General features: G+C 32.7%; 1 protein-coding gene across 1 annotated transcript; it reads left to right on the top strand.

Annotated features, from left to right (window-relative positions):
• Positions 1–3,630: 3,630 nt before the first annotated feature.
• Positions 3,631–16,476, top strand: LOC145331208 (uncharacterized; the record flags this gene model as incomplete). The annotated part of the gene is made up of 10 exons (XM_080175827.1): positions 3,631–4,054; positions 4,649–4,766; positions 5,439–5,488; positions 5,657–5,745; positions 6,116–6,223; positions 6,537–6,618; positions 6,964–7,024; positions 8,450–8,542; positions 8,976–9,016; positions 15,002–16,476. Coding segments are annotated over 10 exons (1,137 nt in total), but the record flags the coding sequence as incomplete, so codon positions are not given.
• Between the last annotated feature and the right edge of the window lie 10,405 nt (positions 16,477–26,881).

The raw sequence follows: 26,881 nt of genomic DNA, 5'->3' as shown, positions 1-26,881 counted from the left end.
AAACTTTTTTTTCCAAATTCTAGTAATAATAGTCAGTAATCGTATTATTGACAGCTTTCCGCTATTTAAAAAAAAATATAAGACAGCTGAAGATAGCGAAGCTTAACAAAGAAGGTGTATCAACTTTTTTTTTATAGCTAGCCGGTTCTTTTAGTAAGTAGTAGATGTAAAATTTTTCATAGAATTCAGATATGCAATCGTTTTTTTTTGTAGACCTCTTATTTTTAAAGTAATTTAAGTTTTTAAAAAAAAGATTAAGTCGATTTTAAGGTACTAAAACGCAACAAAAAAAAGGAAGAAAATGTCCATTATGTACAAAAATAGTAAGATCTTTAATTTGACACCTTACTTTTTGAATTTTGTCAGGTAATTATTGAAAAAATTGATTTTTTTAAACCCACGAGAATAAAAACTTTGAACTAAATTTTATCATTTCACAGGTAAAAAAATATGGGTTCATATATACCTTTAGAATCAGAAAAATATTACGAATCCATTGTAAGCAAAATTGAAAAAAAGTAAAAAAATAAAAAATAAACAAATGGCCAATTATATTTTTTGTTTAGGCAACACTTTCGTCTTCCCTTTTTTACACCCTCTTTACACCCTCTTTACCCCCTCTTTACCCCCTTCCCATTTTTATACTCAATTCAAGAATTAAGACGTTGCCTGTATAATATAATATGATATTTTCATATAATTCCTTTTATTGTAGTTTATATACTATATTGTAAACTTTTTTTTTCAATTTTGCTTACAATGGATTCGTAATATTTTTCTGATTCTAAAGGTATATATGAACCCATATTTTTTTACCTGTGAAATTTTTTCAATAATTACCTGACAGAATTAAAATCGACTTAATTTTTTTTTTAAACTTAAATTACTTAAAAAATAAGAGGTCTACAAAAAAACCGATTGCATATCTGAATTCTATGAAAAATTTTACATCTACTACTTACTAAAAGAACCGGCTAGCTATAAAAAAAAAGTTGATACACCTTCTTCGGAAAATTTTATTTGCATATGTCGTTAAATAGCTGAATTAGATATAGTTTTAGACTTCATTATACAGAACACATAGTATTTAGTAGTGAATAGTGCCAAATCATTATAAGAATTACCTATCTAAAAATAAAAGAAATATGACATGTAAAAGTCTGATGTAAAAATATCTATAAAATAAAAGTTTCTTAAATGGACATACGGATATTTTGGTATAAAATAAAAAGTTGCTACACTTTCTAAATTGTTTCTGACTGTTACAGGAATCACCATTCAAAGTTTGAAATCGATAGCACAATTCTAACACGAATATGATACGAAGGGACCCTAGTTGTAGAAAAGCTTTTTGGAAACAGTTTTAAGAAAAACTTGGACTCGGCAGCCGCGTGTATGGCCTAATTGAAATCGTCATAAACTTTGAAAATCAGCTTAATGTCTAAACATGTCCCTAAACGGAAAATCACTTTTCTCGTATTCATTCGAATCCGGTGGATAGGAACCGGTTCTCATCCATACGAAAAAACTATGTCTAGCATCGCATTATATCCAGCTTTCTACGAATAAAAAAATGTACAATCATTGGATATTCTATATCCGCGGAAAGCCGTTTATAATATGATGCGAGAAATAGCTATTCTGGAATTTTTTATTAACATTAGCGGCTTTAAATTTGAGGATAATGCGCGGCTGCCAAGCCCTGGAAAAACTTCAAAAGACAAGATTAGCGTAGTACAATAAAAATTAAAAGTTTTTATTCCAGAATAAGCAATGAATTTTCATTATTGTTGAAAAGTTTCAGCTTTAAGGGTTACATCCATCCAACTGTCAGCGGACCAACAATAAAACAGTTACAAATTTATTAGGTTTTGAGTATTTATTTTTGTCATAATCTAATGATAAATTATAAAAATTACATGGTATCTTTTCTTTAACGTTATGTTGTCGACATGTTTGATATCAATGTGGAAATAAGTGTCCTTGTTATCTTTAATACAAAGTAGCTTGATGTCTGTCCGTCTGTCTGTCCCTTAAGATCTCGGTAACCACTGAACCGATCGGATTCTACTCTTCAGGGAATATACCTACTGGTCCTGTGGTGGTTTTAGCCTATTTTCTGGGAGGGGGGGAGTGAGACACCCCCAACCCCCCCAAAAACAAAAAAATCCCCCCCCCCCATTTTTGTTTGTTGTTGAAGATTTCCTTGATCCTTTTATGAATTTCGCCTTAATTTTTGTTTTGATCACCTCTAGGGGCTAGTATTTAACAAAATAAAAATGGTTTCCTGTAAAGTGCCTATTTGAGCAAAGAAGTACCCCCCACTCTTATTTTGAAATAAATTAAAATTAAAGAAGAAGGAGGGAAACGTATATGTGTGTTTGTTTTTTACTTGAGGTTAGGTTACATTGGATATTCAACAGGTATAGAGCACCGCAGGTATTGGCCCTACAGGTTGCCCCCCCCCCCCTATTCTGCAGGGATTAGGTATAAATATAAAAACTAACCTCTCCTTATTCTGAATTTATTTTATTAATGATTATAGGTGGGATGGGTAGTATTAAGCTTCCTAGGGACTTTTATGTGAAGCAGCAAAAAAATTACGTTGAGTGGGGGAGGAGGAAAGTGGGCTCCCCTTTGCTAAAGGATGGATAGTACACCCATAAGTTCTTGTCTTATTCAGAAACTTTAACATTGAATATTAAATATTATTCTTAAATTAGTCTTAGAAATTCTATGTATATTAGTTTATAATAATACTAGCGGCTACGTCCCCAGAGGCGTCTAGGGGCACCTGATTCAATGTGGGATGGGTGGGTGGGGGAGATACCCTCCACCATTTTATGTTTAAGTTTAATTTTAAATGAAAAGGTAAAACATTTTTTCAGGGTGGGAATTTTTTTTCCATGGGTGCGATTTCTCTTGAGACTTATACAAACATAAATGTTATAAGATGAATTTTTTGAGATTATACTTTTTTAGAGACACATAGTTATCAAATAACAGTATGTAAGTTAAATTTAATAATTAACCCTACAATATCGAGTTTTTATGCATTACAAATTTATAAAAAGTTCCTTCTAGCACGAAAAATAAGTAAATCTTCAGTTAATCTTGAAAAGTTTTGGGATTTTGATATTTTAAATTTCTTCTACTTTATAACATCTTACTGTTCTATTTTATTTTGTTTCTCATTTGCTTTTTGTTGTTGAAATTTTCATGTTCTTATAATTTGAAAAAAAGTTATAATTACATATTCAGAATTCACTGTATGGAAAAAGTTCTTTTCTTAATAATTATTTATTTAGAAAAATATTTCGGTGAACATGGCACTCTCTTTAGTCTAAATGGCATAACTAACATTAATTTAACTTACATATTTAAAATATTAGTAGAAATAATGGGATCATCGGAAAATTATCGTATTTTCACAGTAGCATTTGATAGGTTAGGTAAATGTTATTGTTAATGATCACCCCGCAGAGTTAGAGCTCCCTGCAGGGGCTAGAAATAAATAGGAGAAAAGCTACTGTGGAAAAATGACGGAACTTGCTACTTCTTTTTCTTTTCATGATCCAAAAATAGAAATTTGTAAAAATATAAAGGCAAAAAATGTTACCTATAGAATAATCATGGGCCCTTTTAAAACTAGTGTTGAGTGAACACGACGTTTATGGAGTAGCCCTGCACCCATACGACAAACAGAAATACAAACAAGAGTATATAACTGCGGCTAAACAGGAGTATATAACCGCAGCTAAACAGGAGTATATAACCGCTAAACAAGAGTACATCACAAATGCGGCCAAACAAGAGTACATCACAAATGCGGCCAAACAAGAATACATCAGCGCCAAGCAGCATGAATATATTACAAGCAGCAACAGTGTACCCAAACAGTCGGATTATTTGGTGGGGAGTGTGGGGGGTGGACATTTGAGTGGTATTGGAGGAGGTGGGGGAAGTGGGTTGGGACCGCCGCCGCCTTCGTTGACCGCTGGCAGCCTGGGAGGTCAGCCGTTGACGGCTAGTGGCGGTCTAGGGTCTCAATTAGGTTAGTATTAACATCGTTATCTCTATCAAGGCCGGGATTATAAGCTTGGATCCTGTGTAAACTTTTGTCTATTTTTTCTGACCCCAAACTTTTTCTGTACACGTTCTGTCATTCCGGTTATTTGATTAATCTAAACATTAAAATTGCAAGTGCCAAAAGTTAACTACCATTATTATGATCTATTAAGGAATTTTTTCATCTTGCAGGGGGGTTAGATTAATCGAATTGAGAAATGATTATTTATTTGCGGGAGGGAAGGGAGGTGGGTTGGTGGATAAAAAAGGTTTAATTCAATGTATAAGATATATAGAGAAATTATAAATTCATTCTCCATTGCCCAATCAACGAATTCATGATTATTTTGCTTATGCATAAAATAAAATTGTGATGCAAAATATGAGTGTTTTGTAATCATTGATTTATTGAAATACTAATAGGTACTTTTTTCATACAGAAAAGAACCTTTTTATTCATTTAAATATCTTAGCATAACATAATTGAGATATAATGTAATGATTTTTCGCCCTGTTATACTGATGTTGTTATTACTTTAGAATGGTAGAAAAAATAAAAGCAAAATACCTTTTTTTGTAGGTGGCAGTTCTGGTAGCCTGACAAATGGAGGGTTAGCGCAGTTGCCCCCAGTCTCCCCTGTATCTCATATTTCTCTTTTCAATAATAATCTTCCAACTTATTCGCCAGCTGGTCTTAGGTAAGAGATCTTAAGAATAAATGTATGAGTATAGATATATAATCTAGATAACTTCCTGGATCCAGTATTGGAGACCTTTTCGTCTGCTAGCTATTTGCTTTCTCCTTTTTTGTAGCGACTTGACTGCGTAATAAATCCGACGCCATTGGCTCAAGTTCAAAGACTTAATTAAAGTCGTCACATGGTCCACGGGGTGGAAACATACAGTATTTTAACCCTTCCCCCTCTATTGTTTTCTTTAATATTCAAGTTAAAAGATTTAGTTTACTCTATAAATTACTTTGTCTTACTGTCCATCCGTCTGTCTGTCTGTCTCTGCGTTACACACTTTTATTGGATATGTGATTTATTCAAATGCTTTAAACTCCACTCTCCAATGATTATCTACTCTTTAACTCTCTTTATCAGTCCATAAGGCACAGAGAACTTATCTTTAATACAAAGTAGCTTGATATCTGCCCGTCTGTCCGTCCGTCCATCTGTCAGTCCATCCCTTAAAATCTCGGTATCCACTGAACCGATCGAATTATACTCTTCAGGGAAAATACCTACTGGTCCTGTAGCGGGTTTAGGCTATTTTCTTGGGGGGTGGACACTTCCCCCCCCCCAAAAAAAAAAAATCAGTGTTACTGTTACTCTACATATATAACTAAATGTCACTTTTACTTTTAGGAAATATAGTGATTACAGTAGTCAACAGTATGTGTACTATGATAGTACAGGTCAGGGTTAACAACTTCTTATTTGAAAAAATTTAGTCTTAAAATTAACATTTAAAAAAAAATCCTTTATCTTTTTGGGTTTATATTTATTTTGAAAAAAAAATTATAAAAAAATTTTCATTAAAATTTAAATTTGCCTTAAATAGTTATTAACCCTGTGATAAAAAGGTCACCACACACCCCCAGCCACTTCTGTCCCACCTCCACCTTCCCACTCTCACCACCAAGCCTACACAGACCATCAAGTATGGCACCAGGTAAATTTGAGACGCCTAGCGGATTTCTTTAAAACTCTATTTTATAGAATTTTGAAGGATTTGCAGTGATAGAGGGGACAATGGGCTGTATATTACACTAGTCCCCAAAGTTTTATAATAACGTTTTCTTATTCGTTGGCTTAAAAACTTTCTGACTTTAGCGAATTTGGTTAGTTCACTCAGTAAGTTGATTGTTCAAAGGTTTCAACACCTAACTTAAATCTACAGAAGGGATAATTTTGTGTAGCATTATTTGGAAAGTACATCAATTTATCGGCCATTGTCTTATCCCTTTAGATCCCTGGGGATTTATAATTTTTATATATTTTGTTTTTAATCAAAAGTTACTCTAAAGAAAAAAACTCTTTAGGAGGGTCTTCATCCATCCTACTACACCCACCCAGCCCTTCTTCCACATACCAGGGATGCCGGACCTGGTCAACCGATGATACCTGCCACACTTCTAGCTGGTTATCAGGTAGGTCAACCTATATGATACCTGCCACACTTCTAGCTGGTTACCAGGTAGGTCAACCAATATGATACCTGCCACACTTCTAGCTGGTTACCAGGATTTCAACTCATTTTTGAATGTTTTTGTGTCAATCATATCAGTCTCTGTTCTAATTATCAAAGGTTTCCTTTAATTTTTCTCTCTCCTCTTGATACATGGATTTGTGTGTGGTTCATCCACTTAGGAACTTTCAAATATATCTTAAAATTTCTACGATAGAAAGCATCTAGCCTATCAAAAGATTTGTTATGATTACTTTGAACTGTTTCTATTTCAGGGTTCCGGACCCATCCAACTTTGGCAGTTTCTTTTAGAATTATTAACAGATAAATCTTGTCAGCAATTTATTTCCTGGACAGGTAAAATTATATATTTTTTTGGAGGGGGGGGGGGGTGTTTTCTCCAAAATAAACAACCCAAAGGACGTCATTTGAACAACTCAAAGCAGTTTAAGAACTTGCTGTTTCATTGAAACATTTTAATTTCGGACAGGCTTAATAGATGAAACATTGCGCATTTTTTTATTATGAATATTATTGTCATTGTATTTATATGTTTTTTTTCAATTTGTAGACCTAAATTATGTTACTAATCAAATTTCTAGAAATTCTAGGGTAAAAATAAAAACAAAGTCTACCTAGATTTTTCTTAGGTTAACCAAACCTCTAATTGTAAACTGGGCTAATATTTTGATGTTGTTTTAGGAGATGGTTGGGAGTTTAAATTGTCAGATCCTGACGAGGTTGCCAGAAGATGGGGACTTAGGTAACAATATTTGGACCATGACAAGAAAACGAATTAGCGGGATTCTGTCGTTGTTGTAGCTTTTGATAGGTTAGGTTAGGTAAGGTATATGTTAATGATTGCCCCGCAGGGTTAAGGCCCACCGCAGAGACTTGGAGCAAAGTTACTGTGAAAATACGACGAAATCCAAAACTTTGTTTTCTTCCCATAATTTCAACATTTTTCTTTTAATCAGAGGCGTGCGGAACGGGGATGTAGGGGGGTTTATCCAACCCCCTGACAAAATTATGAGGGGTGTTTACATCCCCCTAAATTTCTATCCCCTACTACATTCACCTTTGTCAAGGTAAAAAATGTCACACACCCCTTTCAATTTAAATGTTGCTTTGATTATATATGTTGTTTTCATTGTAAAATTAGAGGACAATAAAATAGCTTCAAAAACAAATTGGAACAATACCACTTTGAACCACTAGTCAAAGGTTCTAAACCTAGCAAAATGAAAATATATCATGTTATAACATTATTATGGCATAAATATTTACGCTTTACTGTTCTTTTGATATTACTTTAATTAATACTTTTCTTTAAGTTTTGATACAGTTTTTTTACTGTACTTTAAAACTAAAATTTACTATATATTATACATTATACATAAGAAAAATTTACGTAAACTGAAAAGTTTCACGGAGTAGGAGGGCAATGACGCCTAATATACAGCCCTTTCATCCCTCCAATTTTTACAAGCTATCAAAGACAAAATATAGCAATATGGATTTGGGAAGATTATTTTTGTGTTAATTGTCCCCGTGTTCTTGAGAAAGTTTAAGATAGTTTTCTAAGTAGACTTATTGATATTCTAAACTTTTTTCTCATTAGTTTTTTTTAACAAAAATATTATCTTTGAAATTTTTATTCACGCAACCTTTCAATAAACAATTAATATATATTATTGTAATGGATATCTCAGTTGATAGTTAAAATAGAGGGAAGTACCTTCACTGAAAAAACAGGCGCAAGTCATCACGGTGATGTAAAAATAGGACTTCCAAACAAGTGTCTTGAAATCAAAGGGTTGGTTGTTTTTAGAACGTGTAACCATGATAGTATTTTCTTTATCAGGCAAACCATCATAAGACATTATTGGATGCCCCAAAAAGTTCATTCTTTTTTTTAGCACGGCTTCGAGACTGATTAATATCTGCTGTATTAGAACCAGTTCTCAGCCATACCGAAAAATCATGCATAACATCGTATTATAGCCAGTTTCCTCAAATAACAAAATAAAAGTTTAAATAGTTTTGTTGGTCTAGCCTTCTGCCCCTCAGGACTAACCAAAACTGATTTTTATCTTATTATTTTTTCATTTTAATATCCGCAGAAAGCTGTCTTTGATACGATGCGATAAATAACTTTAACATAATTTTTCAAACTTATTTTATTTAGGAAAAATAAACCTAAGATGAACTACGAGAAGCTATCGCGAGGCTTGAGATATTATTATGATAAGAATATTATCCATAAGACAGCTGGGAAAAGGTAAAATTATTAAATGAACTCCACACCAGCATGTGGAGGGGAAATATTTTCTTTTGGGCTTTACCTAGTACACAACGTCAAAAATATGTATAGCTAAATAATTAGCTCGACTCAGTGAGGGAGGGGACATTGAGCTGTTTATTACACTAGTCCCCAAAGTTTTACCATATTGTTTTCTTATTCAGTTGCTTAACAACTTTGGGGAATTGTATTTCGATTGGTTTGTTCATTGAGTTGAGTGTCCAAATGTTTCAATCACTGATTTTAATCTACAGGAGGGGTAAATTTGTGTATCATCATTGGGGAGGTACATCAATATATCGACCATATTTTTATCACTAAACTGGACCTAAAAGAACACGCACTCAGACATTCAACATGTTTTAAAAAATACTTAAAATCAATTTGGCTACATTTGTTTTGTTTGATTTAGATATGTTTACCGTTTCGTCTGTGATCTTCAATCATTATTAGGTAAAATTTTATAAATATTTCATAACGAAGCTACTCTTTAAGTTAATGTCGGTCCTTCATACCGGTTGAGACACTTTTTTAAACCAAAACTAAAAGTCAAAGGATCTTTACAAAAACGAGTTACAGCACTGAAATTTGGTAGGTCAGCTGCTTTAAAGAGGTACAATGTGGAACTGTGAGGAAACGGCGGCGGAACCGCCGCTATCGCCGATTTTTTTGGCGGCAAACGGTGGTAACGGTGTTTTCACCAACTTTTCGTTACATTTCCACATTGTACCTCTTTAAAGCGACTGTCATTCCAAATTTCAGTGCTGTAACTCTTTTTGAAGTTGAATTCCTGTAAGTTTGGTTTTAAAAAGTGCCACAACCGCCCCCTCCCTTTGTTGCATCATGATTTTCCTGTTTACAAACACACAGCAGGCTAAATTAACGATTTCCCCCTTTTACCCCATCCTCTCCCCTCCCACTGGATGAACTAACTGGTCATTACGGGAGTTCCATGTTAGCAACCTAACTTGATGACATTTTTTTACCTGGCATAATATCCACGTATGTTCTATATCCATTCTTAGGGCCTTTTTAACTATTTATATTTTCTGTGTAATTTTGCCTAGGTAAAAAATGTTTATTTTATCCTAAACTGTTTGTTTAAGTAAATATGATAAAATGATATTGCATATATCATAACTTATAATATAGACATATTACATTTAGAGTTAGCTACCATTTTGTTGCACAACTATTCTATAATAAAAGTTTAATAGAGAAATTTAAAAAAAAGGTTTTTTTAAAATAAGTATTGCCTTTTTACAAAAATAAAAGAAGTTATAAATGAAAAACATCAAATTTCGTCAGACAGACAGACAGAGACTAAAGAAAAATTATTAAGGAAAGTAGAAATTTTTACATTCTCTTGTTTCTCTATTTAAAAATGTAGAGAATTTAAGAAGAAGAAAAAACAGGCTATGTTAATTCTAATGAAGCTCCAATGCATGATAATACTTGACGCTTGAAACAAATGCATTTGCTGACAACAGCTTTGCTATATATTTGCTTGGTTGTTGCCCTAACTATTTACAAATTTGTACTATAAACAGCTGTGCTATATATTTGCTTGGTTGTTGCTCTAACTTATTTATGGTGTTTAAATCAACATGAACATTTATAAATTAATTCATTATTATATTGTAAATACATTTAAGTAAATTCTGGTTTTGGAGATTATCTGCTTGATAAGGGCATACATAGTTTATCTATTTTAATAATTTCCTTTCCAAAAGATATAAAAGAGACTAGATGCCTGTTTGTCCGTACGTCTGTCTATTTGTACGAAAGATCTTGCTAAACTACTTTACAATGAATCTTCCTGCAGATACAGGGAAGGTTTTAAACTATTTTAAGGGATGATTCCTCCTCTCTCCCAAGAAGCAATTAACCCCAACCTCACATTTTTAAAATACTTTTTTATTTTTAAAACTGAATTGACCCCTTTTCCCTGTCCCTGGAGCCCGCTAAGGGGTGTATCCGCAAGTGAGAAAAGTGGCAATGATAGATATAATTCAATAAAAATATTGCCTTTAAAAGTAAACATTAAAAGATAAAGAACAATGAATGAAATCTTAGATTAATTCTACCCATGAAAGCCTAAATTTAGAGTTCAGGGGTCAATATTGAAAAAAACACACAACCCCCCCCCCCCCCCCCCACCTCCCTCTGGAGTACGGCAATGTCAGTATCCCCATATGGTTTATGGCACTAATATATTTCAATCATATAAGTGCATACAGCTACATATCATATAGACAAATATAAACAAAACTTTTCCGCCATTCAAAAATAATCTGAGCATTCTAATGTAAAGTTTTTTCCTTATTGATATCATTTTAGGCATGCTCTTTTTAGTAATATGCAGAAAAACCTAACTTCGTTTTAAAATATTTAATTATCTTGGGTTTCTTTCCTTGATTACAAAAATATTTAATGAAATACTAGAAACTTCCACATTATCTAAAAAAAATTTAGGGTGGGGGGTTGGTTGAGAACGTCCCTCTCAAACTTAAAAAATGACTTGAATTCTAATTGGACCAATATAAAACTTTCCTTAAAGTTGGGAGCCATCTTTGGAGCTATTTATAAGATCTATCTATTGACAAATTTAAAATTTGTATAATTTTAACTTTAAAATCACAAAACCTCTTCTTTATTGATAAAAAAAAACATTTATTTTTCATTTTGAATTTTTTATTAGAATTTTAGCATATTTTCATTCCTATCCCACCTCTCATAAAAATGTTTAAAATAAAATGAAATAAAGAGGGACAGTAAGTTTTTTTATTACCTAAGGTCAGGTTAGGTCCGAGGTAATGGGTAGCCCTCAGGGAGTAAGGGAGGGGACAATGGGCAATTAATTCAATATAAGAGTTATCAAAGAAAGGGCATGAAATCCAGTTTAATCCAATAAATTTGTAGGAAATTATAAAGGGATTGTTAATTGAATAATAGATTTCCATAGCGTCATGTAAAGTGAAATCACAACTTGTTTTTGATGAAATATATTGAGGTTTTTTGGTGTGATTTTTATATTAAAAGATTATTAGACCCGGCCAGCTGCTAGCAAGAATATGACTGCCCCTTTTTATTCTGTTTTTTTTCCTTGCCCCTTGCCCCCACATCCCTTCTCCCTTCTCCCCGTCTGCTACATTCCAAACTAACACAACGAGTGTTTATTTCCTTTCCCCCCACTTCCCTTATCCCTTCTCCCCGTCTGCAATATTCAAAACATACATAACGAGTAGCGGCATTTTATGCGCAAGTCCCCAAACTCAGTCAGAAACTGCTAAATTCTTGCACATTCCCTTTAAGCCAGTCCCCAAAGTCTGAGACTCCTAAAAATTGAATATTCGATCCATTGTCCCCTCCCTTACTCCCTGGGTAGCCCTGCAGTGTTAAATCACTGCAAGTAAAAACCCCGCAGGGTGAATGCCCACTGGTGGTGTTAGTCATAGTGAAAAAGCTATCTCCCGTTGTTTCAATTTATATCAAATCAACAGGTTGGGGTGGGGGGGGGGGGTTCGGGGGGGATAAGTGCTCAAAAGGCATTTTGAGGGACGGCACCAAAAAATCAAATCATGTCAATGAATTTTGATTAGTTACTTCTTAATAAAGAAAATAATTTGAATCAAATACTGATATTAAAAATACTATGTATTTGTAATCAAATGCCCTCTTTTAGTCACAGATACAAAATTTCCAATAGAAAACATTATTTGAATTTTTTTCTTAATAAATAAATAATAAATATGTTGACACCCCCCCCCCCCCCGCCTTCCATCTTATTTTAAAACAAATGATAGAAATAAACCCTAATTAATCTAGAACAACATATACTAAAATACATATTATAAGCTTTTTGAGTCCCATAGTTATCTAATGACATTATTTTGGCAGGAATAAAGGGAAAAATTAATTGTTAGAAACATATCATTCTATATTCTAAAGTAGCAGGATTTTTGCCAATACATATAGTCTAATATGGCGTCCCTTTACAATAGAGCCTCTCATAGGTCTTGGAAGGTTTATATTTATTTTTAAGGGTGATTACCTTCATATACCCTTTAAAAGTAATTGCCAAGAGAAAATGTTTCTCCCTAATTTTTTTACTTTTTCTTTTTAAACTTGATTCTAAAGTGGTGGGTCAACTTTTTTGATTAACCACGTTCATAAATGATTTCTATCATAGCAACAAATGTAATTTAATTGATAAATGTCTGAACCTATAAAAAATTGGGATAGAAAAAATCTTAATTACACCCATAACCAGCACAAAATTTATGGTAGGAATGGCTGTTTCTTTATTCCTGGTGGGTATTATGATATATCCTCCATAATTTACACTCATACCCAGCACAAAAACACTAGAAACATAATTTATCATACACACATTAGAGATTAAATAGATGTTCAATTTTTACTACAGTAAGGCTTTTTTAAAGTAAATCAGACAATTATCACTTTGATTGCATGGTGTTTGTTTGATAGATTTCCTAACTATCATTTTATGATGCTGTAAGTATTGGTGCAAATTGGGGATGAATTTCAAATTGATTTGACTGGGCTGGTTTTTTTACAACACAAGTGAAGGGAAAATCCCATCTCTTTTCTAGGGGTTTCTTTCCCCGTTCCCTTTTCTTTCCCTTCACTTGTGATGTAAAAAAATCAGCCCCGTCAAATCAATTTGAAATTTGTTCCCATTTTTTGCACCAATACTTACAGCATCTCATTTTATAATATTTCAACCAGTTTCTTGCCATATGATTTAGATAAGGAGATAAAGAAGGTGTTTAAATATAATATTTTTGTTTTGTTAGCAATTAAAATTTATTTTTTACTCAAAAAGAATAACCCTAGTAGTAAAGTCTATCTGTGATAATGATAATTTATTGTAAAAATGGAGAAGGCTTTTATCCTGATATAAGAAAGGGTATAGAATGGTAATTTTTGACAAGGAAGTAGTTAGTCTCTACACTGGATATAAGAATACAAGAATTAGAAATTGTATAAAAACCATTTTGCATAAGAAACTTGAAGAGTAGTACCGACTGCTTTTACGAAATATGCAATTGAATTTCTGTTAATCAGCTGTTTATCCTGTCATTAGCCGAATTGAAAGTAATTATTAGAAATAAAATGGTATTCTTTTAAAATGTTTGAAACTAATTGGTAGAAATTGTTGATTCTAGATAACATTACTTAAAATTATTTGAGAAAAAAGTAGCGATTCCCCCTTTTAATGTAAGGGTATGAAATAATGGTCCAAATTTTTCTTGTATATTTTGGCGATTTACATGCAACTAATTTCTGGCAATATTATTTTTCCCCTTATTCCATAAGTTTGGGTCTTTTATAGAAAAACAAGGATGACAACATCCATAAGTAGCGAAGCACAAAATTTCATGGATGGGACTGACGGTAATTGTTGTTTTCTTCAAACGACGGGAAATTTAATTTTGATATCTTTAACTGAAAAAATTTTGAAAATCGATTAATAAACACCAAAGATATGGGGGAAAATGTAAAAAATATAAAAATAGCCAAAAACCTGCAAAGAGGCAGTCTGACCGTCATTGTTGATTTCTTCAAATGACCGGAAATTCAATTTTGATATCTTTAACTGAAAAAATTTTAAAAATCGGTCCATAAACACCAAAGATATGGGGGGAAATGTAAAAAAATATAAAAATAGCCAAAAACCTGCAAAAAGGCAGTCTGACCGTCATTGTTGTTTTCTTCAAACGATGGTAAATTTAATTTTGATATCTTTAACTGAAAAAAGTTTGAAAATCGGACCATAAACACCAAAGATATGGGGGAAAATGTAAAAAATATAAAAATAGCCAAAAACCTGCAAAAAAGGCAGCCTGACCGTCCTTGTTGGTTCTCCAAACGACGGAAAATTTAATTTTGATATCTTTAACTGAAAAATTTTTGAAAATCGGACCATAAACACCAAAGATATGAGGAAAAATGTGGAAATTAAAAAAATAGCCTAAAACCTGCTAAAAAGCCGTCCGACCGCCATTGATGTTTTATAGTTAATTGTGCTCCTTAATGATGGGAATGTTGTCAAAAAATTTCAGCTTTCTATCTATTATAGGAGCTGAGTAAATCCCATTTCCCCCATAGCGTTACGGACTGACGGACGGACTGACGGACTGACGGACGGACGGACAAAGTGAATTATAGAGTAGCTTCGCTACTAATAATAATATTTAGAACGTATATAAAGTAGAACCGGACATTAAATTTGGTAATTAACATTTTATTTAGAGATTTTTTACGTATTTTGTTAAATAAATGGTAGAAAAATACATACAAACGACTAATACAGATTACATTTTAAATTTGTATCATTATGTAAGTGGATTATCTATCTATCTATTTATCTATCTGTCTACCTACCTATCTATCTATCTATCCTATATCTAGGGTATAGCCCAGAGGAGCTGCACGCCATGGTTGATTTACAGCTGTGCACTGTCAAGAAAGAAACTGAGTAGAAAAAACCAGGGATAGCACATCCGAAGATTAAATTAATCTACCGCCAATATCTTCAAAATTCCAACAGTATTATTATATTATTCAATATGCCCGTTGACCTAAATTTTCTACGATTATTTCAATATTGTTATATAAGATCTAAATTATCTGATATCTACGTTGATATAATGACTAATATTGCGTATTACTACTAAAAACCTGTATCTACCATGTAATCTTAATTGCAGTACTAAATCACTTTTAAAAAGATAAAATTGAGGTAATAAGGTTGTTATAAAATCATGGTCTATATAGGATTCTAGCAGTAATACTTAAAATATAAGATATACTTTTATCAAATGCATTTTAGTTGGCATAATGCTTAAATGTGGAAAATATTTTTATGAAATACTTTTTCTCCCATAGCCTATCATCCTTTATCCTTGAAAAAAGGAACATTAATCTATAAAATATTATCGATGATTAATACAAAGCATAATTATTTGAACATTATTTTTAATATCTTTTTATATATTAGATACATTCATAAAACGTACCAACCGTTTTCCCGACAAGGATTGAAAATAATAAAAACATAACATAGATATTATATAGTTTTAGATGTGCAGTTTTTGGAGTAAAAACATTTTGAAAATCAAATTTATTTCCAAAAATTTTGGGGGTAAAGACCCCTATATCTCTTGTAGTGGACTTAATTTTACTTGTTATGCCTAAAGACGTCTAAGTTTTTTTTATTTATTTGTTAGGGGGGTAATCTTAATATGGAGGGTAATGCAGCTTTGATATGTTCAAATATTTACTGCTTGATATTGATCATCATATTATAAATACTTTTTTATTGCTTGTACATTTTATATAGAAGACTGTCTGTAGTAATTCGTTTTTAAACATAGCCAATAAAATTAAATAATATCTAGTCCATTGAATACCAACTAATTCTCTTTTCAAATCCAGTTTATCCTACGGCCTGCTAACCGGTTTTTTCGTAGATATGATTCATTACCGCAACCAAAGGATTATGAATCGAATGAATAAATATTCTTTATCAATTACTCTAAAATATGATTTTTAAATTTTTTAAAAAATCTGTTAAAAACTTGAAAATTTACCAAACTTGCCAAAAAGCAATATATACCATTATAAAGATGCTTATTATTAGAATCTCGTTTATATCATATCTTATTTCATAGCATAATTTATAATTTTAATTTATTAAATACTTTAAAATTATTTTCTTATTTTTGAAGAATTAATTTTTAAGTTGTAAAGCAAAATATTAAGTTTTGACCATTATAAATCAAAATTTTCTGTTGATTTTTCGTTTTTAATGTTTATTTATTTGTAGATTTACCAAATATAGTTATTGTTATGTTTTAGGACAATTAAAATAAATTTTAGAAACCAAATTCGTTTTTTAATTTGGTATATACCAAGGAAGTAAAAGAGCGTTATTAGAAAATGTTAGTAAACAAACATCCAAAAAGGCGAATTCAATGACGACCAGACAAAAATAAAAAAAAGTTAAAAACTGGATCGATTAGAAAGAGTAAAATAAAAAAAATAAAAATAAAACAAGAAAAATTATAGAATACATATTAAAGTTACAAACTAACCAATAATAAATCAAAAGCCAGAACTTTATTTGTAATTTTCGGTTGCGCCCCAACTATCTGGGGGCTTTGTTTTCAAAAAGGGAGGGAAGGCAGAAATTTAGCTTAAAACCATCCGAAGAATTAAATCTAAAAATAAAAGAGCCTAAAACTATCCCAGGACCTAGGTATACCTTCCCTAAAATGCAAAACTTAATCGGTTTCGTAGTTCCAGAAATCTTAAGCTACAGACAAAAAACCGTACCACATTATATAATAACTAGCGGCTTTGCCCCTAGCCTCTAGGGGCTTTGCCCAAAGAGATAATTAAAAAAAGTACTACTGGTATATACCCTGAAGAGTATAGCCACATCGGTTCATTGGTTACTGAGATCTTAAGCTACCGACAACTGATCTTGTTACTAAAATTGTAAACTACTCCATTAGCAAATGTGATGAAAAATATATTTAAAATTCTCCCTACATGACACATATTATGTAAAATAAGATATATTATAAGATATACTCATGTACATTTGTTTATCATTTTTCTCTATTATTCAATTTAATCCATTAACAAGATTTTCCCCTTCCCCATTTTCAAATTATTTCCCCAATTGCCTTTCTCCACTTTTTTGAGAAATAATAGATTTTAAAAAGAGTGATCGCTCACATAGAAAGAGGGGACAATGAGCTGTTTAATTCATAAATCCCAAGAGTTTTTTAATAACGTTTTCTTATTCGTTGGCTTAAAAACTTTGGGGGACTTTTAATGAACTTTGATTGGTTGGTTTATTTAATTGAGTGTCCATACGTTTCAGCCACTAATTGTAATCTACAGCAGGGGTAATTTTGTGTATTAACAATAGGGATGAGGAGTAAGCGCCATAGATTTTGAAAGTGTAAATGTAAGGTAAAAAATGTAAGATTGTTTTGAAGAATTGACACGTGACTGTTTCTCGTATTCATTCGAAACTGATTGATATCCTGTGGATCATACCCGGTTTATAAAACGATGCGAGAAATAACTATTATCCTTATGTCTGTTGGTCTGTGTGTTTGTACCAAATGATCTCGCTAACCGCTGATCCATTCGGGTTCTCCTTAACAGGGTAGCTTCTCATAGGTCCCGGGAATGTTTATAACTATTTTCTTGAGGGGTGGGACACCCCAAACCCCACAAAAAAGTGAAAAATACCTCCTACCCCCCAAAAAAAATCTTTTTAACTAAAATTAAAAATGAGTGCCCCCCCTTCGAAAAAAAAAATATTTCCATCCCCCCCAAAATTTTTTTAAAATCTAAAATAAGAAATTGGGTAATCAAATTCAATCCCCCCCCCCCCTCCTCAAGTGCCCCGAGAGGCCTCTAGGGGCGTAGCCGCTAGTAACACATATAATGCATTCTGCAGTTTGACCCCAAAATCTAGATAATGTTTATCAACAACTAATTTGTCTGATATTGAAATGTTGGAAATTAGACTTTCTGCATAAATACAAATTCAGAGACACAGAAAGATAGTTTCTATAAAAGAGGTCGTGGCTGTCATGTCATCGACATACAAAAAGCCCAAAATTGACTGTTATTTATATCCTAGCATACAAAGTAGTTAGATTTTAGTCTTGTGATGGGTTTAAGCTACTTTTCTGCCCTTTACTACTCTTGCAAATACAGATCCTCTAGATGCTAGGGGCGCAGCTGCTAGTTTGATATATTGCATTAAAAAGATGGCCAATGCTGACATATTATCAACATGATGTTATTCTAATCAAAATATAACTAAATAACCTGCTATTTCAGACGCGTGAAACAACATTAACAGTTTCAGAAGGTTTTTTCCTTCAGTGCCATAGAGTTACTGGGTTGGTTGTCATGAACTAAAACCCAAGATAATTTTAATTTTTATGTAGCTGTCTATAGTACCCTAGTAAATGGGGATAGATGTCTCTGCTTTTGGCCTACCTATTCTATTGACGTCAGGACGTCTCTTTACTAGAAGGTTTATTTTCCCCTTCCCTTTCTTTTTCCTTCTACTATGACGTCAACAGAGTAGGTAGGCCAAAAGCTGAGACATCTATCCCCCATTTCCTAGAGCACTAAACACAGCTATAAATTATATGTATCTAAATCATTTTCCTGTGATTAATCCATCACGTTCCCTCTATCATATTTGAACTTGCTGTTCATACAAATTTACAAATAGTATACAACATACTAAAGACGTTAAAAGTGGTGCTTTGTTTACTGCTGCTCTGTCAGACGATCCTGGTATCAGTTGGATAAATTGTATAAAAATTTCTTAGGCTAGTCTAAAAGGAAGGCTTTCCTGATCCTTACATATAAAGGAAGCCCCTAGGATAAAATTCGGTGTAATAATAATAGAAGAGGTAAAGCCTTTTCTTATATAATTATCATGCACAGCTAATACTTTAAGAATAAAGTCTTGCAATCAAAGAGATATGATTGTCTGATAGAGATGTAAGTCGATCCTCAATTTATTTTTTTTAAATACTTTTTTTAATTTCTTGTAGGAGAGGATATTTTCTCGTGAGGGGGGGGGGGGGTGGAGGTAGCATCTCCTAAAATAGAGTAAACCTTCCCTGGACTTAGGAAGCCTAAATTCAAAGAGTAACCGTGTCGGTCCAGACATCCTCATACCTCATACTTTTACATTGGAATCGCTTTCAAATTATTTTATCTTTAAAACTACAAAGTAGCACATTTTTGTTTATATTTAGTATATTCTCTTTATATAGCTACGATTTTCAATGAAAGCAAATTTTTTAGTTGATTTGTATGTCTGCCGTACTATTTGTGGTATCCCAGGCCTTGCCACGGCCCGCAATGCGACATACAGCGGCTATACACACAGAAACTGTGCATTCAAACTTTTCCAAGATTGGCTGCCACAGTTTCATTTTCCTTAGAGTGGTTTGAAGATAATTTTAGTCGAGAACCTAGTAAAAGTGTCTGACTCTGATTATGACGTAAAAAATTAGCCAATGAGACGCCAGTATACACTGTAATTGATCAATGGTAAAATTTATAGTGGCCTCTCATTGGCTAATTTTTTACGTCATAATCAGAGTCAGACACTTTTACTAGGTTCTTTAGTTGAAATATTTTCTGAAGGCTACATATTTGTTCTACTTAATTTTTTAAAATTAATTATGATTGGATTTCTTGTCTGCTTTCAAGATACACCGTTGAATTGTCTTTGTGGAGATTTCCTAAACAATTAAGCATCAAGTTTATGAACTACTTGGTCCGCCTGTCTGTAGTGCTCTGGCGGATTTAAATTACTTTGCATTTTTTTTTTTAGATAGACGGCCTTTCATCTGTTGGCTAGACTAGATTTTATCCCGTGTTTTTTTTTCTAAAGTATTGCCTATTTAAACCACTTATATATTATATTTTCTTCATTTTCTTGGGGAGTTTATAATAGTTATTTAAGGCATCAGGTATTATCCCCCCCCGGGCACCCCCCCCCCAAAAAAAAAAAAAAACAGAACTATGAACTCTGGCCGAGGATAACGCCCGAAAATTATAATGAAAAATTAGAGATTAAAACCAATTTTGTTAGCCCAGGCATAATAAAACTATTATTTTTATCTTAATATTCATTGAAAACTGTCTGCAATACGATGAAATTTATGATTTTCAGTATACATAAGAGCCGGTTCTAATCCAATGGATATTAATCGAAGCTAATCTGGAAAAGTTATTTCAAACTTTATATAGTAGTTTAGATGTGTTTGTCCATTCTTGACAAACCTAATCGTAAAATTCTGCGCTGGATCAGTCCTGTAAACTTGACAGTGTAACCAAACAAAAATTAGTACAATGACATAACAAACTTGATTAATTACCCATCATTATTATTTAATAAAATGGCATAATTTTAACATTATTACCAATTAGAAAATCAGTTAAAAAGAGTATTATACAATTTAATACCATGTATAAAACTAAACTTAGAAAACTAAGGTTTAATCAAAATGATTTTTTTATTATCAAGAAAAAAACAAAATAAATTTTCATCCAAATGAGTAAAATTATAAGATTAAAACTAGTTTTGTTTGCCCCGAGGGACTGAAGGCCCGGAATAACAAAAGTGGTTTTGTGATTTTTATTTCATTATTCGTGGAAAATTGTCTGCAACACCAACTTATTAGAAAATTCAGTCTTCAATGTCTGCCTCATTTAGAATGGGTTTAAAAATTCCTCAAACTTATAAACTAATTGAATTCTTCATCTTACAGGGTTGGTTTTAAGCTATATTAATTTTAAATTAGTGTCTAGGAATGGTTTTCGGCTATTTATCTTCTCTATCCTACCCCTTCATTACAGAAACCCTAGATGGTATTGGCGCAGCATGGCTAGTATGTATTCATAGTACCTAGTATTTATGCTTACAAAGCAATACAACTTATTCAAAATTTTCAAGATTTGCGGCCGAAACTTTTACGGCGGCTCATGTGCAGCTAAAGATTGTCAAGGAAAATAGATCACTGTTGGAAACGGTGTAAAAGGAACTGATAGGCTAACGGTTGCTTATTGTTGAACTGTTGACTGCTGCATCTTTAGCAAGTAAAAGAGCAAAAACTTGCAGCTGCAGTCTGTTATAAAAATAGAGCAAAATTTAGTTGCGGTTACCAGCCCTGAATAAATACTTATCCACAAATTTTACTCAGGTAAGCAAAAATATTCTACAAATAAAAGCAATCTTTTTATCTACATTAAGGATTCTTCATAGATTATTTGATATTATAGTTACTAGATCTTTTCATGAAAATACCCATTCTCGAATTTCATTCTTCTGCTAACCTAAAAAGTTACTTTAGGGGCCTAGAAATATATGTACAAAATTTCAGCTCTTTATCTCTACTGGCGACCTAGCGCCAGGCATGTAAAATATCAACAGATAACGGTAGCACGGCGGTTTTAACAATATCTCAGTAATGTGCAGGTTTTAAGCTCTTCTGCATATTTCAATTTAAACACATAAGGCCAAAGATATTATATCTAAAAAATCTTTTGTCAAAGTCTACTCTACACCTAGCGCCAGTCAGTTTTCTAAAATCATGCATTTTATACCTGTGAAAAATGAAATCGCCAGCGCTAGGTGTAGAGTAGACTTTGACAAAAGATTTTTGGGATATCATATCTTAGGCCTTATGTGTTTAAGTTGAAATATGCAGAACACCTAAATTCACCTTCCAAGCCATTCTCTATGCATTTTAAATTTTTTTATGAAATAACGGTATTTCAAAACTGCCTTTTGAAAAGGCCTAAAAAATATCTTTTTTTGTCCCTTTTTTCACTGTTTATAGTTACAACTTATTAAGATATTATTCTCAGTTAAAAAAAAATTGGCGCTTCCAGCACCAAAACCGGCAAAAACAGGCAGTTAAACTTCTGTACCCCTACTTAACCCCCTAACAGACCCCCCCCTCTATCTCGGCTCCTGTTACAGATAGAGACGTAAAACTTTTTTCTGGTGGTTCATGTGTATTTTTAGAGAAAATTACTTTTCTAGTCATAGCGGTTAGACCGCTCCTTATCCGCTTTTTAGCGGCCAGCCGCTAAATATTAAAACTGCTGTAGAGCAGCCAATTTTAAAGCTAAGAAAACCAAATTTTATGACGAACTATTATTTTTTATAACAAAAAAATACCTTTTCTGACCATCGCCGAAAAACGACAAATAACGGAAACCGCCAATTTTGGCGGTAAAATGGCAGTTGGCGGCGCTAAATAATATTTATATCTGTTTATAGTTACAATTTATTAAGATATTATTCTCAGTTAAAAAAAATTGGTGCTTCCAGCACCAAAACCGGCAAAAACAGGCAGTTAAATTTCTATACCCCTACTTAACCCCCTAACAGACCCCCCCCCTCTATCTCGGCTCCTGTTACAGATAGAGACGTAAAACTTTTTTCTGGTGGTTCATGTTTATTTTTAGAGAAAATTACTTTTTCTAGTCATAGCAGTCAGACCGCTCCTTATCCGCTTTTTACATAGCTAATTCTTGCAAAACATAGCAAATTCTTACAAAACAAAGCAAATTCTTACAAAACATAGCAAATTCTTGCAAAACATAGCAAATTCTTACAAAACATAGCAAATTCTTGGAAAACTTAGCTTTTCTGTCCTTCACATAGCTAATTCTTGCAAAACATAGCAAATTCTTACAAAACATAGCAAAGTCTTACAAAACATAGCAAATTCTTGCAAAACATAGCAAATTCTTACAAAACATAGCAAATTCTTGCAAAACATAGCAAATTCTTGCAAAACATAGCAAATTCTTGCTATAGGGGTCTAAAACTCAAAAACAAAGTTTCAGCGTGATCTGACCACCGGTTCTCAAGATACGGTGACCTGGTGTCCTTGGTACCGTCAGTAAGATTTGGGAAATGGTTAGAATCCTTAGTAAATTTGGTCCAAAAATTTTTTGACACTTAGAATATTTTCGACCTGTTGTCCTCTCAGTAGGTACGCTTGGTGTCAACTGGGTATTTTTTCTTCAAAAATTTGACTAAGTGTCAAAATATTTTTGGACTTAGCCAAATTTACTAAGGATTTGAACCATTTCCCAAATCTTACCGTCAGTAACAAGGACACCAGGTCACCTCATCTCAAGAATCGGTGGTCGAATAGCGCTGAAACTTCGTTTTTGAGTTTGGGACCCTTATTGCAAGAATTTGCTATGTTTTGCAAGAAATTGCTATGTTTTGTAAGAATTTGCTATGTTTTGTAAGAATTTGTTATGTTTTGTAAGAATTTGCTATGTTTTGTAAGAGTTTGCTATGTTTTGCAAGAATTAGCTATGTGAAGGACAGAAAAACTAAGTTTTCCAAGAATTTGCTATGTTTTGTAAGAATATGCTATGTTTTGCAAGAATTTATTATGTTTTGTAAGAATTTGCTATGTTTTGCAAGAATTTGCTATGTTTTGCAAGAATTTGCTATGTTTTGCAAGAATTTGCTATGTTTTGTAAGAATTTGCTATGTTTTGCAAGAATTAGCTATGTGAAGGACAGAAAAGCTAAGTTTTGCAAGAATTTGCTATGTTTTGCAAGAATTTGCTATGTTTTGCAAGAATTTGCTATGTTTTGTAAGAATTTGCTATGTTTCGCCAGAATTTGCTATGTTTTGCAAGAATTTGCTATGTTTTGTAAGAATTTGCTATGTTTTGCAAGAATTAGCTATTTGAAGGACAGAAAAGCTAAGTTTTCCAAGAATTTGCTATGTTTTGCAAGAAAATGTGAAAGACAGAAAAGATAAGTTTTCCAAGAATTTGCTATGTTTTGAAAGAATTAGCTATGTGAAGGACAGAAAAGCTAAGTTTTCCAAGAATTTGCTATGTTTTGCAAGAATTTGCTATGTTTTGCAAGAATTTGATATGTTTTGCAAGAAATTGCTATGTTTTGCAAGAATTTGCTATGTTTTGCAAGAATTTGCTATGTTTTGTAAGAATTTGCTATGTTTTGCAAGAATTAGCTATTTGAAGGACAGAAAAGCTAAGTTTTCCAAGAATTTGCTATGTTTTGCAAGAATTTGCTATGTTTTGCAAGAAATTGTTATGTTTCGCCAGAATTTGCTATGTTTTGCAAGAATTTGCTATGTTTTGCAAGAATTTGCTATGTGAAGGACAGAAAAGCTAAGTTTTCCAAGAATTTGCTATGTTTTGCAAGAATTTGCTATGTTTTGCAAGAATTTGCTATGTTTTGTAAAAATTTGCTATGTTTTGCAAGAATTTGCTATGTTTTTCAAGAATTTGCTATGTTTTGTAAGAATTTGCTATATTTTGCAAGAATTTGCTATGTGAAGGACAGAAAAGCTAAGTTTTCCAATAATTTGCAATGTTTTGCAAGAATTTGCTAGGTTTTGCTAGAATTTGCTATGTGTTGCTAGAATTTGCTATTTTTTGCAAGAATTTGCTATGTTTTGCAAGAATTTGCTATGTGAAGGACAGTAAAGCTATGTTTTGTGAGGTTTTGCTATGTGAAGGACAGAAAAGCTAAGTTTTGCAAGATGAAGGACATAAGCAGCCTTTCTAATGTAAGAATTTGTCAGACAAAGGACATAAGTCACCTCCCTTAAGTTAGATTTTGTTAGATGAAGGACATGAGTAGCCTTCCTTAGATTAATTAGATCAATTTCCAGTGACTTCTGTTCTAATTAGGAATGACTTTGTTTTCTTTCCTATTTCTAAATGTTAATTTATTTAATTGCCTGCGTCTGACATCTGACTAAAATAAAAATCTATTATATTAGTTTCAACAATTAACTGTGTTGCCCCTTTCCGGACCCTAATCAGCCAATTTTTGTATGAAGTCTTTTATTGTGATCATAAACAGATAAAAATATTAATTAGCGCCGCCAACCGCCATTTTACTGCCAAAATTGGCGGTTTCCGTTATTTGTCGTTTTTTGGGGATGGTCCGAAAAGGTAATTTTTTGTTATAAAAAATAATAGTACGTCGTAAAATTTGGTTTTCTTAGCCTAAAAATTGGCTGCTCTACAGCAGTTTTAATATTTAGCGGCTGGCTGCTAAAAAGTGGATAAGGAGTGGTCTGACTGCTATGACTAGATAAAGTAATTTTCTCTAAAAACAAACATGAACCACCAGAAAAAAAGTTTTACGTCTCTATCTGTAACAGGAGCCGAGATAGAGGGGGAGGGTCTGTTAGGGGGTTAAGTAGGGGTACAGAAGTTTAACTACCTGTTTTTGCCGGTTTTGGTGCTAGAATCGCCATTTTTTTTTTAACTGAGAATAATATCTTAATAAGTTGTAACTATAAACAGTGAAAAAAGGGACAAAAAAAGATATTTTTTAGGCCATTGGCGGTTTCCGTTATTTGTCGTTTTTCGGCGATGGTCAGAAAAGGTGTTTTTTTGTTATAAAAAATAATAGTTCGTCATAAAATTTGGTTTTCTTAGCTTTAAAATTGGCTGCTCTACAGCAGTTTTAATATTTAGCGGCTGGCCGCTAAAAAGCGGATAAGGAGCGGTCTGACCGCTATGACTAGAAAAGTAATTTTCTCTAAAAATACACATGAACCACCAGAAAAAAGTTTTACGTCTCTATCTGTAACAGGAGCCGAGATAGAGGGGGGGTCTGTTAGGGGGTTAAGTAGGGGTACAGAAGTTTAACTGCCTGTTTTTGCCGGTTTTGGTGCTGGAAGCACCAATTTTTTTTTAACTGGGAATAATATCTTAATAAGTTGTAACTATAAACAGTGAAAAAAGGGACAAAAAAAGATATTTTTTAGGCCTTTTCAAAAGGCAGTTTTGAAATACCGTTATTTCATAAAAAAAATTTAAAATGCATAGAGAATGGCTTGGAAGGTGAATTTAGGTGTTCTGCATATTTCAACTTAAACACATAAGGCCTAAGATATGATATCCCAAAAATCTTTTGTCAAAGTCTACTCTACACCTAGCGCTGGCGATTTCATTTTTCACAGGTATAAAATGCATGATTTTAGAAAACTGACTGGCGCTAGGTGTAGAGTAGACTTTGACAAAAGATTTTTTGGATATAATATCTTTGGCCTTATGTGTTTAAATTGAAATATGCAGAAGAGCTTAAAACCTGCAAATTACTGAGATATTGTTAAAACCGCCGTGCTACCGTTATCTGTTGATATTTTACATGCCTGGCGCTAGGTCGCCAGTAGAGATAAAGAGCTGAAATTTTGTACATGTATTTCTTGGCCCCTAAAGTAACTTTTTAGGTTAGCAGAAGAATGAAATTCGAGAAAGGGTATTTTCATGAAAAGATCTAATAGTTACTCTAAAACTATATTATTATTTACTAGACGGGCTAATTAGATATTGGAGTTTATGCTTATTCGTAATGCAAGTCTTTAAAAGAAATATGTATTAAACATCTATCTGCAATTTCAGCCGAGGAAATCACGTTTACCCGCTATCGAATATATTGACATATATAATAGAAGTTATACAGGAAATATGAGTGAAAAAGTGAGTAGTAAGATTCTTCACTTATAAAAGTGTTCATGTTGCTTTTAAGGCCTAATTCTGAGTTTTAGATATATATTAGATTACTAGAGTTGGCTCGATATAACTGTCTCACTATTGGCTAGTATTCTTTGAGTACATATCCATTCATCTATTTCTCAACAAATCAATTTTCCTCCCCCGCAATTACTATCTAAAAGAAAGAAGTAAATATTTAATAATTTAA

Source organism: Acartia tonsa, chromosome 11, assembly GCF_053477335.1.
Source record: "Acartia tonsa isolate MP-2025a chromosome 11, ASM5347733v1, whole genome shotgun sequence".
Lineage (NCBI taxonomy): Eukaryota > Metazoa > Arthropoda > Copepoda > Calanoida > Acartiidae > Acartia > Acartia tonsa.
This window is presented reverse-complemented; position numbering and strand designations above follow the sequence as displayed.